The 14,644-nt window shown below is 41.6% G+C and overlaps 1 protein-coding gene across 1 annotated transcript; it reads right to left on the bottom strand.

Moving 5' to 3' along the window:
- Positions 1–10,243: 10,243 nt before the first annotated feature.
- ptger4b (prostaglandin E receptor 4 (subtype EP4) b) lies at positions 10,244–13,952 on the bottom strand. Its single transcript, XM_071911968.2, has 2 exons — positions 12,830–13,952; positions 10,244–11,642 (listed from the first exon to the last, which is right to left on the bottom strand). Exons 1-2 carry the CDS (start codon positions 13,694–13,696, stop codon positions 11,034–11,036), a joined length of 1,476 nt encoding a protein of 491 aa, XP_071768069.1. The 5' UTR covers positions 13,697–13,952; the 3' UTR covers positions 10,244–11,033.
- Positions 13,953–14,644: the final 692 nt, after the last annotated feature.

Below are 14,644 nucleotides of genomic sequence, written 5' to 3'. Positions count from 1 at the left end.
CATGGGATTAGTGTTATCAGGGCCTTTAAATATGATCTTAAAAATACAGTAGGTAGTTTGCCGGTTAAAAAGCGAATGAATTCGAATGAATCTAAAGAATAAATGCTAACATGCAGAACAGCACTGGATCGTAATTGATTCAGATCCGCTGAGTGGCGGGAGTCCAGAGGGTGGGCCAGTTCAAATACTGCATCAAACATACTATCTGTTTTAATATCAACTTTGGTGTTAGTGGAACAGGAGATAAAAAAAAATAGTAATTTTTCACAGCTTCACTGCTCAAGCAGTTGGTGCTCTTTGGCTTTATATGAGAGTATAAATATAGAAATAATTGGATTTCTGTAACAGGGGCTCTGGATGTCCCAACATTATGCTAGCTCTGTGTGAATAAGGCTAAAGACCGGATCTGTCCATATTATGTGATCAGTCAGCACCCTTAAGAGGTCACATAAACAGACAACACCGGTTCATTTTTCTGCTTAAGAGGATATCCTGACCTGTTTGGAATATGTCAGTCATCAAAAGCACATGCTCAAGAGCAGATGACCGGAGGAAGTCTCCTGGAAACTCCTTGCTCTAGAGCAAATTGTAGCCTACTCATGATATAGCCAGTAAAGATAAAAACCTTTTCAGTTGCATAATGATGCAAGACTGAACAAAATGTACTTCATAACAATCTGTTTAGAAAAGGCTATGAAAGAGTCAGAAGAAAGGTGAGGTATTAAAACATTAACCATGGCCTGAGACAATACGATTCGCTGGAGGCTGTCCATTCATTAAGGGATAATACCTGACCTCCTTCTCATATTCATTAATTGACAACTTAAGGCAATGTTAAGACAGTAAGGTTTACTACCTTAACATTAGCTTGCTGGCTCATAGGGATTTGAAAACCTCTGCTGCCAGGTCATTACAAAGGTTTATCCTCCTTGCTATAGTGAAGTAACATTTTCATTTCATGTGAATGATTCACATGAAATGGACATATTCACTATGAGATTCACAGTGAATCTCATGTTGATTGTGGGACAGGAGTGATGTTAGTCATTCCAGATGTTAGACAGATCAGATAAGATATTTCTCAGAGTCTCTGAGCTTGGTGGACAAGTCATTTCCCTCTGAGAGTAATTCAGTGTGTGAAATCTGTGATGAAGTTTATCTCATCTCATTTCATCTGATTTCCAGGGAAACCAGCTATAGTGCAAGTACGAAGATTTAATTTTGAATGGCAAAAACCCTAAAAGTGTCCTGACAGTGGCCGTCCTGATAAGATGTCTGTGTAATATGTAAAGTGTAAACATTACTGTCACATCATTATATCAAAGGTATTTGATAAAAACAGCCTCCATTGGCATGAATGCTATCTTGATTTTTCAGCTCAAAATCATTAGATAGGTCATAAACAGCCATGATTGTGAGTACAATGGTGACGTTGGCTGCATCAGCATCACTAAATACCAATCATCATTCTACAGTGGCAACAACACTGTGTACAGTCTGAAGTTTCCTTTGTAAATGCAAAAATTTACTTCACCCGTTGTGGGTCAAAATGACTAAGCAAGGTTCAAAAGTCTTCTGTGGATTCTTTATTCAGACATGCATGGTTCAGTTCAGTGTTCCAAACAAGCAACAAAGAAGTGACAAAGAACGGAGTTCAGGATCCACTTATATAGGTTAAAGTAAACAAAACTATAAATCTTGGCCCATAGCCAAACCTACTTGGCTCAAAACCAACCCACTAGTTCAGACTTTTAACTGCATGTCCACCTATAGAATCACTCAAAACCACACATAACCATATATAGTGATCATGCATGCATTCAAGCACTGATTACATCATTATAGTAAGCAGGACAAAAGACACTCCACTTTCCAGGACAAAGGAAAGCAAGAACAGAGTGTACTATCCATATAAAAAAGCACAATATTAATTTTATTTCTTACATTCCTCCCTTTTGTCACAAGGTGACAACTAAGATTAAAATAAAATAACACCAGATACATCCTACTCTATGTATACTTCACTTAAACAGTGAGGAAAACATCTCTTCTAAGAGTTACAAACAAGCTTCAATCAACACGAATAAAAACCCAAAATAAAGGAAAACAAAAAAGGAATAAAAAAAACCCTCGTCTTCAACCCATGAGCTTTACACTCAGTAGAGGGCTACCACTCTGGAGAGGTTTACTAGCACATTCGATGCAGAGTGGTTTCCCCTCGTTCATCTAAGAGCTGCTTCGTCGTTGTCACTATCATCCTAGAAGACAGATGCATTTTGCAAAATGGGAGAGACAGGGAAAAAGAACAGCAGCTTTAGCTGCAGCATCAGCAACAGCATTTCCCTATGAAACTGGATCAACACCACTTGTATGAGCCTGACAATTACAAACAGCATGAAAATTATGACACATTGAAAGCATACTGAGAGTCTGCATAGACCATGATATCTTCTCCAGCACCTAGAATAAAAGCACGAGTTAAGGCAAAGAGTTCTGCTGCTTGCGCAGAAAGATGTCCTGTTGAACCCTCTACAAAGAAAACAAAGTCAGGGTTAGTCAGTGGTATGTTAAACAAGGCATCACAAAGTTTGGTAGCAATGTCAACCACTTGCAAACAGCAGTGGGGTTCACTTTCCTCTGCTGTAGGAAGAAGTATGGAAGGGTTAAGGACAGTACAACACTTCAAAGTAACATAAGACATAATAAGTAGAACATTCTCCCAATGCAGCATCTTCGCAGGAGTCAGGTAAGCAGTCTTAGCCTAAAGGATGAGAGAATGAACAGCATATGGAACATGTACAGTTAAGGGACACATAGCAACAAGGTCAGCAGTTGCAAGGACAGCTTCAGTAGCTGCAGCAACAGACCTTAGGCACGAGACCATTGCTCTCTCAGTTGTAGACAGATGTTTAGAAAAATAACCAACAAGGCGTTGCTTGTCACCATGGGACTGAGTCAAAACAGCTGACATAAACCCATCTCGTTCAGAGACAAACAGATTAAAGGGTTTACTATGGTCAGGGAGTCCTAAACAGGGAAAATTAGAAAGAGCTAATTTCAAGTTAGTAAATGCTTTGTCAGCTTCAGTAGTCCAAGTCAGGAAGTCAGTCATGGCCAAATGTTTACCACTGTGCACGATGTCATACAGTGGTTGAGATATCTCTGCATAGTCACGTATCCATGGGCGGCAGTAGCCTACAAGACCCCAAAACAACATAATTTGCTGTTTTATTTGAGGTTTTGGTACCTCCAAAATTGCTGTAACGCATTCGGGACCGAGTTTACGACCTTCAGGTGTGACTATATGTCCTAGATAACGTACGGACTGTAAAACCAGCTGGATTTTGGTTTTGAGACCTTGTGTCCGTTCTCTGCTAAGTAACAGAGAATGGAGACAGTGTCTGTTTTGCAGGCCTGCTCAGAAATGGAACACAACAACAAATCATCCACATGCTGTATCAATGTACTACCACAAGGAACCTCCCAACCTGAGAGGTTCTCAGCTACAGCCAAAGCAAACAAAGTGGGGCTGCTTGAGAAACCCTGAGGCATACGAGTCCATGTGTAGCGTTTACCATTGAAAGTGAAAGCAAACCAGAACTGGAAGTTAAGATGCACAGGAATGCTGAAAAAAGCATTAGCCAAATCAATCACAGTAAACCAACAAGAATTAGATGGGACCTGAGACATTAAAGTTACCACATTTGGTACTGTGGGCGCTGGATGTTGCACAGCGTCATTTACAGCTCTCAAATCCTGAACAGGTCTCCAACCACCATTAGGCTTCCTAATGGGCAGAAGAGGGGTATTACAAAGAGAATGAGGACGCTCCACGATGGCACCTTGTTTTTTCAGTGACTCAATATCAGGAGCAATTCCCTCCACAGCCTCTAGGCTGAGGGGATATTGCCTCTTACATGGTCTGAAAGAGGATTTAGGTTTTACCACTACAGGTGTTGCAGTTTCCTACAACCAAAATCAAAACCGCTAGTAGCCCATAGTATAGGCGGAATCATGGAAATCATATTTTCTTCTTCAGTTGTTAAAGGCATATGAACAAAAGAGGTGGTGTCTGGTTCTTGGTGAAGAAGAACATCCTCATCTACATGCTCTTGAGATCCTAAAAATAACCCTCATATGTTGTCATAGTAAAAATACCTAGCATCTTAGAAGAAAGAATGATACCTTCCGGACTGCAGTACATATTTATTCCCAAAGCACACATGAGATCACGCCCTAACAAATTCACTGGACAAAAATCTGTCAACAAGAAAGGATGATCTCCTAAGTAATCACCATAAGTGACAGAAAGTGGTTCAGAAATCGGTTCTAACACCGGGACTCCTAATGAGCCAACTGTTTTAAGAAATTTTGTTGATTTTGGGCGCATTTGGGAGTAATTTGGACTGCACAACGGAAACATCAGCACCAGAATCAACCCAAAAAAAAAAAAGGGCACCACTACATTTCCTACTTTCAAACTTACTTTAGCTGCTTTCTGTTTCCTTGGGTCTAATTTAGTATACTGACCTTGAGTTATAATAGGGTCAGTGTCTGCCTATCCATCTGAACTATCCTGTTCACCTATCTGACCTGTCCCCGCTATCTCCTATGGGTTAGCTGGCTGGAATCCTGGAGCATTCACAGACAGGCTTGAGGGTTGCATGTGGCCAGGATCCATCAGGTGCATTCTCACGTCTTTGTATGCCAGACCTGTGATCTGATGAACAATCACGAGCCATATGACCATACCCCCCACAGTTGAAACACCTTAGACGTTGCTGGTTGTAAAACTGTGTGGGTGGCCCTCTTCCATAGTCTCTTCCTCCACGTCCTCGTCCTCTTCCTCGTCCTCTGCGCATTTCATTGCCCCAAGTTCCCGTCTGTTGATAAAACATTAACTGTGCAGATTGGATCTTCTTACTGTGTCTTTGCTCGATGTCAGTCTGGTTCCTTTCCGCATGGAGGACATAAGCCCAGACTTCGCTGAGGGGTTTGGTTTCCCAGGCGATGCACGTAGTCATGGTCTGATTCTTCAGAGTTGGATGGAGGCCTTGTATCAACGCAGTCTTCAGCAGGTTGTTGTAGGCATCATTATCCTGGTCAACACCAGAATGGGCAGCAAACACAGATTCCATTCTAGCACGATAATCAATGGCAGACTCACCATCATTCTGCTTGGTCCTGTAGATTTCAGGCCAACTGGTACGCAGGGAAAACGCGGTTTTCACAGCAAAGTAGAGCTCATCCACCTGGTCTCTGTATTTCTGGTAGCCTGGATCGTAGATTGTGTCCCAGCTGGCTGGCTTGATGTTCGGCCATCTTAACAGAAAACACCTGCGACATACTGCTTCCACCTCTGCCAACGTAGGATTATACATTATCAACAACTGTTTCATTGCAACCTCCCTTTTCTCACCTCCGGTTTTGTGGGGATCCAGCAGATCTTTGGAAACTTCCTTCAGCTCATCAGGTTGCCATGGCCTGTGGACCAGGACATGCGATTGCCAGAGGCCTTGACTGTTATCTGATTGTGGATTTGGATACATCATCATAGGCATCTGGTTCACTGTCTCTGTCTGTAGGTTCGCTGCCATGCTACGAGTCTGTGGGCAGTGAGAAACAGAAGTACCAGAGGCAAAACCTACATTTGAAGGAGGAGTTAAAAACCCCAATGAAGCCTCCTTCTCCTTGAGCTCAGACCCTCCCACAGTTTGTAGTGATGGATAAACATTAGATGGTTGAGGTGGAGCCTGAGATGTAGGAGGGGCTGAAGCTGCCATCTTTAGGACCGCCCCCTTGTTGTCATCTTCCTCATCATCACTCTCGTCGTCACACATTCCTGATGGTGGAGTTGTGCGAGAAAGAGCATAGGGGGGAAGCAGGTCCCTCTCTCTGTCCCTACTTTTCTTCTTCTTTTCCCTTCTACTAACCCTTTCTTCTTCTCTCTTAGTCATCTCTTCTGTCCCTTTTGAAAGCATAACATTAGCTATGAACTTTACTGCTTTAGCTTCTGCTTCTCGCTCCCACTTTTGGAACGCATTCCAATTTACCTTCTTTTTACTCTCCTCACTCAATTTCTTCAATCTTTTCCTGCTCTTCTTTTTCTTCTAGCATAACCCTACATCTAGTTAAACAGTTTACGCTCAGAGTGCCTCTTATGGGAAAAACACCTTCAGTAACGTAGTGCCAAAACGGAACATCCTCAACCACGCTTTTTCCCCATTTTTCTTCTATCACTTTTACAGGACCTGCAAGTGGGTCTGAAAGTAGTTCTACTTTTCCTAGTGTGTTTTCCATCTCGCTCTCAGTTGTGGTTGCTTTCTTTTGTTTTTAGAAGGCCAGTGTGGCCTCTTCCCTAGACACAATTTATGATGCTGGTGTCCAGCACCGACAAGCTACCTCCCCTCTTTGCTCTCTCTGCTCTGCAACCTTACTCACTTTCTTTTTTTTTTTTCTTTCTTTTTACCACTCGGACCACACAATAAAATCCCCCTTGACAAATAACTATGTCAAAAGTATTTTACACTAAATATCACAATAAGTATCTATTTTCTATATTTTATAGGCGATGACTCCTCTATACCCGCTATGATAAACATATATCATTATTATTATTACTATTATTATTCCAACATACACTATTAATTTCGGTACCTTGACAACCACTTCACCCTACTCTATTACACACCCATCACTCATTCACAACTTCATTCACACAATGCCAATGAAATGAACCATGATATCAGCCAGGTAGTTTGTACGACACTTTCGTTCAGAGCAACGTACCCTTTGTGTGGATAAATACCCACAGGACACTGATATCACCGCTTCATTCCCATCCACTCACAGTATATCACAAACAATATCTCCCCTTAAAAACTTTTTTTTTCCTCCTTTTTTTTCTTTTCTTTTTTCACTTAGGATCCCTTTCTACCCCCTGGGCTATTTCTCTTTCTACCCCCTGGGCTTTGTCCCTGACAATCTTCCTTATCTAATAACGGCAACCTCCCTGAGGCCTAACTATCCTCCCTGAGCTAAAATTTTACGCCCCCATTAACTACCTAGGTTTTTTCTTTTCTCTTACTTGTTGCAACTATGAGAATACCTCCCTGAGGAAAAATGTTTTACTCCCTCCCTGAGGAAGAGAAAAAAAATTCACAGAAACTCACCACTTGCTCTCTTTAAACGGATGGACGACCCACTGAACGCCACCCGTGCCTGACTTTGGGCGGGATCCAGACCTCCTTTGCTGGAGCGGAACTATCCCTGAGTCTCCTAGAGACTCCTGCCGGCAGTTGACCCTCAGTCTAGCCCCAGGCGTCGCTCAGTGCTGTGTCCATCCCATCCTCGTCGCCAAACTGTAAATGCAAAAATTTACTTCACCCGTTGTGGGTCAAAATGACTAAGCAAGGTTCAAAAGTCTTCTGTGGATTCTTTATTCAGACATGCATGGTTCAGTTCAGTGTTCCAAACAAGCAACAAAGAAGTGACAAAGAACGGAGTTCAGGATCCACTTATATAGGTTAAAGTAAACAAAACTATAAATCTTGGCCCATAGCCAAACCTACTTGGCTCAAAACCAACCCACTAGTTCAGACTTTTAACTGCATGTCCACCTATAGAATCACTCAAAACCACACATAACCATATATAGTGATCATGCATGCATTCAAGCACTGATTACATCATTATAGTAAGCAGGACAAAAGACACTCCACTTTCCAGGACAAAGGAAAGCAAGAACAGAGTGTACTATCCATATAAAAAAGCACAATATTAATTTTATTTCTTACACCTTCAGAGTAGAGTTCATAATGAATATTATACAATGGTCAAGCAATGTGATTGGTCAAATTTAGATTTTATTTCTAAAATTGATACATATCTCCAAAATAAAGTAATTTCTATGTATTTTTTCTGGTATCATTTCATCTCAAAATGATGATTGTAACTGTATTTTTGCTTTGACTGCAAGGTTCTTTTTTTGTTTTTCCTGTTTCAGAATGCAGCAGTAAAACTGATGAGAGATCATAGATCTCCCATTTTAGCTACCTTACATTAGCTTAGAGTTGAATTTAGACTTTCATAAGCAATAAATGGCTTGACCCCAGCTTATATTACAGAGCTTTGAACTCACTACAGAAGCAGTGTCGCAGATCTGACGTTCTGTTAACTCTTACAAAATCTAGATTACAGACAAAAGAGACAAAAGATGGTGAATTTTGCAGAAAGATCTTTATTAAGCTACAGGCCTTAATGTAGCCAGCATTACAAGTTTTTCCTTTATTATAGCTGATTATTAAAATGTTTGTAACTAAGACAAGCACAATACAAATATAGTTATTATTTTATATCCATCTTGTTCTGGATTCCCTGTGCTAAAAGCCCTATGCTCTTAACTCCATGGCTACGCTGACAGGCAGCAGCTTGAACACTCATTGATTTTTGAGTGGCATCTAATAACCAATTGTTTTCCCAGGCTGCTGGTGGAAGCGGTTCATATGGCTAAAACAGGCTATCAGATATAGTGTAATGTTGGCGTTAGCTGCGGAGGTGGTGAAAGAGGAGACAAGTTTCCAAGTCGAGTCATTTTTTCTTTGCCCTCTATTAAAACCGTATCACGACTGTTTAGTCATTCACTCCTGCTGGTCCCCCAGGAGGACAGCTGCAACAGATCTCTTCGTCTGAGGTCACGACCCTCTTTAGTGGGAGATCTCTCAGAGAAAGGGTTTTTGGCACAGTAGGCTTTGGACATCAGGCACATCGTGTTGCTGGAAATGATTAGATTTGAAGAAACGATTGGCTACAAGAGAAATCTGTAGCCCTGTGAGCAGTGCCATGCCATCTGAACTGAAATGTGTTTTAGCCATCAGCACTAGCAGAGACAGTGGCGGAGATGAGGAGGACAAAAGTGTGCCGTCTTTTCTCAGCAGCAAAATGGCACTGAGAGTGACATGTTGGCTGAGCAATTGTTATTGCAGAGCACTTAATGCCTGAATGCCTGAATTTCACTTAGGTTCTGTTTCAGGTATCTGAGGATCTACATCTGTTTTTACAAGGAAACTGCAACTACCGCATGCCACATTGTATGAATTATACGCCCATTCACTGTCATTTAGTAATATTTTCCTTGATAATACTAGGAAATAAAAATTTGTTTGAGATGAATTGGACACAATATCTGTTACTTCTTAATGCCTTTGTCTCTGCTTGTTATTTATTTTCCTGGTAATTAGCAAAGATTTCATGAAAAGCATTCCAAAAATCTTAGATCATTTCTGTGCATATTACTCTCAAACAAGTTAAGTTGTTATGATTGATGATAAGTTCACTTCCATCCATTTACCTCGAGTAATCAGTATTGATTTTCATTCCCAGCATCAAAGCGGTTTTGTTCTGGACTGATCGATATTCCATCTGCAGCGAAGCCTCACCCAGGTGGTCGTTCAGAACGGCCTCGTTCAGGTTAAATAGGTTTTGCTGACCCAAGACAGTGCAGCACCCGCACTCGCTGACCGAGCGCAAATGCTCTCATACTCCTGATATATCCCTCCTCTTCCTTTTATAGCACACTGTACAAATTATATTCACCATGCATATTTAACTGAATATGATGTCTAAACACAAACAGGTTTAAATGAGATTACTATTCTTTTAATCTCTGTAATCTCTAATGTTTTCTAAATCAGTGTTGGATTGTGCAAAGTGGTTGTAACAAGGTTTGTGCCATGACTGGTTAGCAATGCTGTGCCTCTCAGTTTCAAGAAGAGAAACATGTGCTTAATGTGAATATTGGCTCACTTTTATTTGAATTTTTATTCATGATTTTGGTACAACACAAAGATTGTTCACAAAACACTAGACGTTTTAGCGGTAACAAACGTACTGATACTGGTTGTTGACAGACTTTAACACGGAAATATGAACGAGTTTCATATTTGTATCTTCAGCAACATTTTCATAATGCCATGTTGAACCATGAGATCCATTTCAAGAAGAAAAGGCAAAACATTCATGATGTACCCCTAAATTTAATTTAATTCTTTAAACGAGTATCTTCAATTTTCAATCCCCATCTTAAGGTTCCCAATAAAATCTGATTAGACAAGAGGCAGTGGGAATTAAATTAAGGTCAGCTTATTGATCCTAAAGGGGTAATTGTGTAAATTTGCTAAATTGGAAAATGAACCTGTACTTATAATAACAGATTGCTTTTTGAGGCCTCTTAACGTCGTTCAGTGTCTGTATTGTGAGAAATATCTTATAAGTCACAGTATAGCTGCCTTTCATTATTAAATGCAATTTAAGGGATGATATTGTTGTAGCTTTGTTGTTAAACCTCAGGCAGTTTGGTAGAGCGGCTAACTCCACCAGTATGATCAAATTGTTTGCAAATGTTGAAAAGTACCAATGAACATATTCATCTTGTACCAATTTGAAATGGATAGAAACTATCTGGACCTTCTCACAGAGAAGACAATAAAAGGTATTTTCATTCTTAAAATAAATTAACATTATGGTGGACACAGTTCACATTTTAACATCAACTCTTTACAGTCAAAATGCTACAACACAAACATTACTAACAGCCTTGCAGTGGTTTTATGATTCAAAAAGTGCAACAAAAGATCTCTTCCAAAAATGTCATGTTGTTTTCTGTTTTTGTTGATATAATTGCAAATAAACGTAACATCTAAATTTGAGTGTAATTCTACTGCGGTGTGTTTAGTGATGGTGGTTTTTGTGGCAGGCTATGACTGAGGAGTAATACATTGATAATGGATATTTAGTTCACTAATACATCTGTCAAATGTCATTTTTTCAGCAGTCTACTATGGCACACAGATTAGATATCTACAAACTTGATGAATTCTTCAGTCTCCAGACCCTCTCCTGCTATTATCAAGTCTTTGCAGGGTTCTCATGTCCTATCTTCTGTCCTGAGACAGTCCAAACGCTTCTCTGATGAGTTCAATATGGAAGTTCACGCTTTCTCATGTGATTCCTCACAGTCTTGTATAGTCCATCTATTAAATGCATTTCTCCTGTATGTTCACAGTCTCATCTGTGAAGGTTACATGTAGAATCTGGTCCTTGGGACCCAGTGGAACCCCTTTCAGTGGTGAAGCTTGATCCCTGCCACATGTCCTGCCTGGTGCTGTGGCCTCTAAAACGCCCCGTGAGTTCTCCCTCCGAGGGCCCTCTGCGTCCTGGGGGTCCTGCAGCAGAGATCTCTCTACAGCTGGTGGACTGGAGCCGCCCGCTCCCCCTGCTTGGAATGATCCGAGCCTCCCGTCGCTTCCCTCAGATTGGTACAGGAAAGTCTGTGACGTGCTCACAATTTCCCTCAGCTCACGTGAGACCAGTGACGGGGAGTCCCGGGACACGATGGAGGAGGAGAGGCGACCGTCAGCACAGCGAAACTGCCCCCTGCTTCCTTGCCCTCGACCACCCATTTTGCAGAATAGACACTTGATTTTCTCCATCAGCTTAAGGACCACTGTCTTTCTGAGCAGGATGTAGATCCACGGGTCCAGGATGGGGTTGACAGAGGCCATGCGGATGGCCAGCAGGTCTGGGTTCCTCTCTATAGGCTCAGCTACCTGGCTTCTGTATAACTGGTTCACAAAGATCCTCAACTGAAAGCAAAGGAGAGAAAACAACAATTCTCAATTATCAATTGATCATATATGAGTTCATGAACTTGTATTGACTACGTTTGAATTATAAGAGCAGTAAAATCTACAGTTTTTTTACCTATTCAAACATAGTTGGCATGGAATGCTCAAATCTAAATAGACACTAGGCCGCACTGTAACTTTTGTGCAACCACAGCACAGAGGCAATGGCAAGAGGCCAACAAAAACAGTATTACATCTCCTAAAAATCATCCATCACAAGGTGGCCTTTGGCTGTTGGGTTTCCCAAGGGTCTAATCAACAGCAGTCTTCTCACAAAGTAGAGTAAGTAGAAGAAGAGTAATTTGAAGTCACGAAAGGGGAGATGACAGAGAGGTCACAGTGGGTGATGGTGGATATTTTCCTGGAATATGGGAGTGAGGTTCTTGGATTACTGACTTTGGCCACATAGATCCGAGAATTTCTGCTTTTCATTCTGCAGTATATTGTCTCTCCTATGGGGATGGATGAGCAAGCACAGAGAAATCTCTCTACAGTCTCCAGTGAACCTTGCTTCCAATGAATAAACTAGTAATGAGAGCTCAAAAGAGCCAGGTTGTCAGAAGATGTTTGCAAATAGTTTATAAGATTAGACACCCATCAATTTATGCAATACAGTTAGTCCTATGTGTTATGTTTCCTATTAGCTCCACTGTGCTATTTTAAAACTATCTGTGCACATGATGATCCTGTAATCTGCTGAAGTGATGTCATACTAATTAGTCAGCACAGTCTCACTACATCAACGAGACTAGAAAGATCTAAAACACCAGTGCCGTGGCTGGAAGAGAGGATGTATGCACACACACACAGGTGGCATATCATTACCTGCCTTCCCTCTCAGTCTCTGTCTCTCATTTACTTCATGAAGTGAAACAGTGCATGTGGTGTAAGGGCGCGCAACCGTCTCTTCCTGATAATTTTAACGAGGTTCCATTTCAATTTGCTACTGCATTCTGTTGTATTCTATTGTATTCTAATTTGTATGTATTCGTATCGATACAAAGTCTGAAAACTTAATTAGTAGTTAGAACTACTCTATCCTCTGATAGTAACAGTTTTACGACCAGGTGACCGGGGTATTGCGCAACACCCAGTGCAAAACAGGCACTGGACTGACTGTTAGGTTTATTGTTGCCAATACTCACCACTAAAGGTATGGAGCAGATGAGAACCACAGCAGAGGTAGCTATGAGCAAGATGACCATTTGGATCTCTGCTCCAGCCAAACGTCCGAAACTCCGTCTGCGCCTGAGATCCGCGATGCGCCTCTGGTCCGTGCCCAGAGACGTGCGGCGAATGAAGCGCTTGTGCATCAGGATCAGAGCTCCGCACACCATCACGTTGCATATGACTGTGGCGAGCACAATAAACGAGTTCACACCTGCATACATCAAGTTAAATGTGGCGACTGTTGTGTCGTTATTCTGCCAGTCGATGAAGCACCAGGTCTCCGGGTACTGAAGCTTCACCTGTCCGAGCCCCATGCTGGGCAGCGCGCAAAACACAATGTTGGAAATGTAAATGGCCAAAAGAGTCAGCGCAGCGAGTCTTTGGTTGACGTACTCATTGTAGAAATATGCATGGTTTATGGCCAAGTATCTTTCAACTGACATGGCAAATACGATGCTGAGCTGGACCAAGAAGAAGAAGAGGAGGATGAATCCAGAGTACTGGCACAGTGGCTCTCCCCCAGGCCACGAGCCCTTCATGTAGGTGGCGATGGTGACGGGGCTGGCCAGCAGGGAGCCCAGGAGGTCCGTCACTGCGAGACCGCACACTAGTGTGTAAAAAGTCGTCTCCTTCTGCTCCTTTCTTGATATTCGGAGAACCACTATGGCGATGACATTTCCCGCTACCCCGAATATGAACATTATGACCGGGATAGTGGGCGGCTGAAACCCGCCGGTTGTTACCGTGCCGTTCATACCTGCAGCTATTTCTTTCACTCTTTTAAACGAAGCAAATGTCCTCCTCTCAGTTCGGATGTGGTAACCTTTTCCATTTCGGTTCATTCCTCAAGTTCTCCGACAATGCGCAAATCCAAATTTTCCTAATTTCCATTTTACGCATGTAATTAAAACTTTATATTCCGGAGATGTCTGGCTGAAAAGGCGCAGATTCCACAGGAGAAAGTAGTTCACTCTGTTGCTTTTGATTTGCCAACGATGCTCTGTCTTGTATGAGCTGCGCTCCACGTTGTTCACATCAAACAGTACTAGTGACAGGGAAGTTTCTTCTTGGGACACTGAGAGCAGCTCCTCCTCTGCAGCCCATTTAGCCAGTGAGCGTGTGAGAAGCAGGCTAATCATATAGGTGCAGCCAAGCACCTATCCACGTTGAGAACACACGTCAGAAGCTACGGAATTGTGTACAAGGTTACAGTCCTACGTTGGTTATGATAAGATCAGAGTAATCTACGATGTGCGTTTTGAAGTTCAGTTCTTATCACAGAATGTGTGTTTTATCCACTCACTGTCTGTAGTTCTGAGGATACTAATTCATTGCCTTCATCAGTCAGCTTTTCATCGTCATCTCCCACATGACAGAAGATAAATCATTACTGTTTATTTGTTTAGGTAATAAGTGAAGTCGTCATTTCTTTGGTATCACAAAACAAGCACCCATACAAATGCTGAATGAAAGTACAACAAGATGCAGAGCAACATGTAAAACCGTGATAAACAGAGTTATTATTTGTTAATATTTAGATTGATTTTTGTTTTTTGTTTTTTTAAGTGAACACATTCATTGGACAAATTCTTCAAATTCTAATTCTGGGACAAAAATAAGGTGTGAGGTGGCACGATTTGACACGTTTATTAATCATGAACGAAGGAAATGCAGCAAGATTCATGAATACTGATTAGCCTATATGTGTTATGACTAATTGCTCTCTACAACAGTGTGAAAGGTGCAGACAGCATGCTGCGGTTGGATGTGGCGTCTGCTTCTAATCAATA

Source organism: Centroberyx gerrardi, chromosome 2 (assembly GCF_048128805.1).
Source record: "Centroberyx gerrardi isolate f3 chromosome 2, fCenGer3.hap1.cur.20231027, whole genome shotgun sequence".
NCBI lineage: Eukaryota > Metazoa > Chordata > Actinopteri > Beryciformes > Berycidae > Centroberyx > Centroberyx gerrardi.
This window is presented reverse-complemented; position numbering and strand designations above follow the sequence as displayed.

Bases quoted from the DNA above. Each gene is read 5' to 3' on its own strand.
- ptger4b (XM_071911968.2), bottom strand. From the start codon at position 13,696: ATGAACCGAAATGGAAAAGGTTACCACATCCGAACTGAGAGGAGGACA. The intron at 11,643-12,829 runs GTGAGTATTGGC...CTTTGCTTTCAG, and splicing joins TCTGCTCCATACCTTTAGTG to TTGAGGATCTTTGTGAACCA.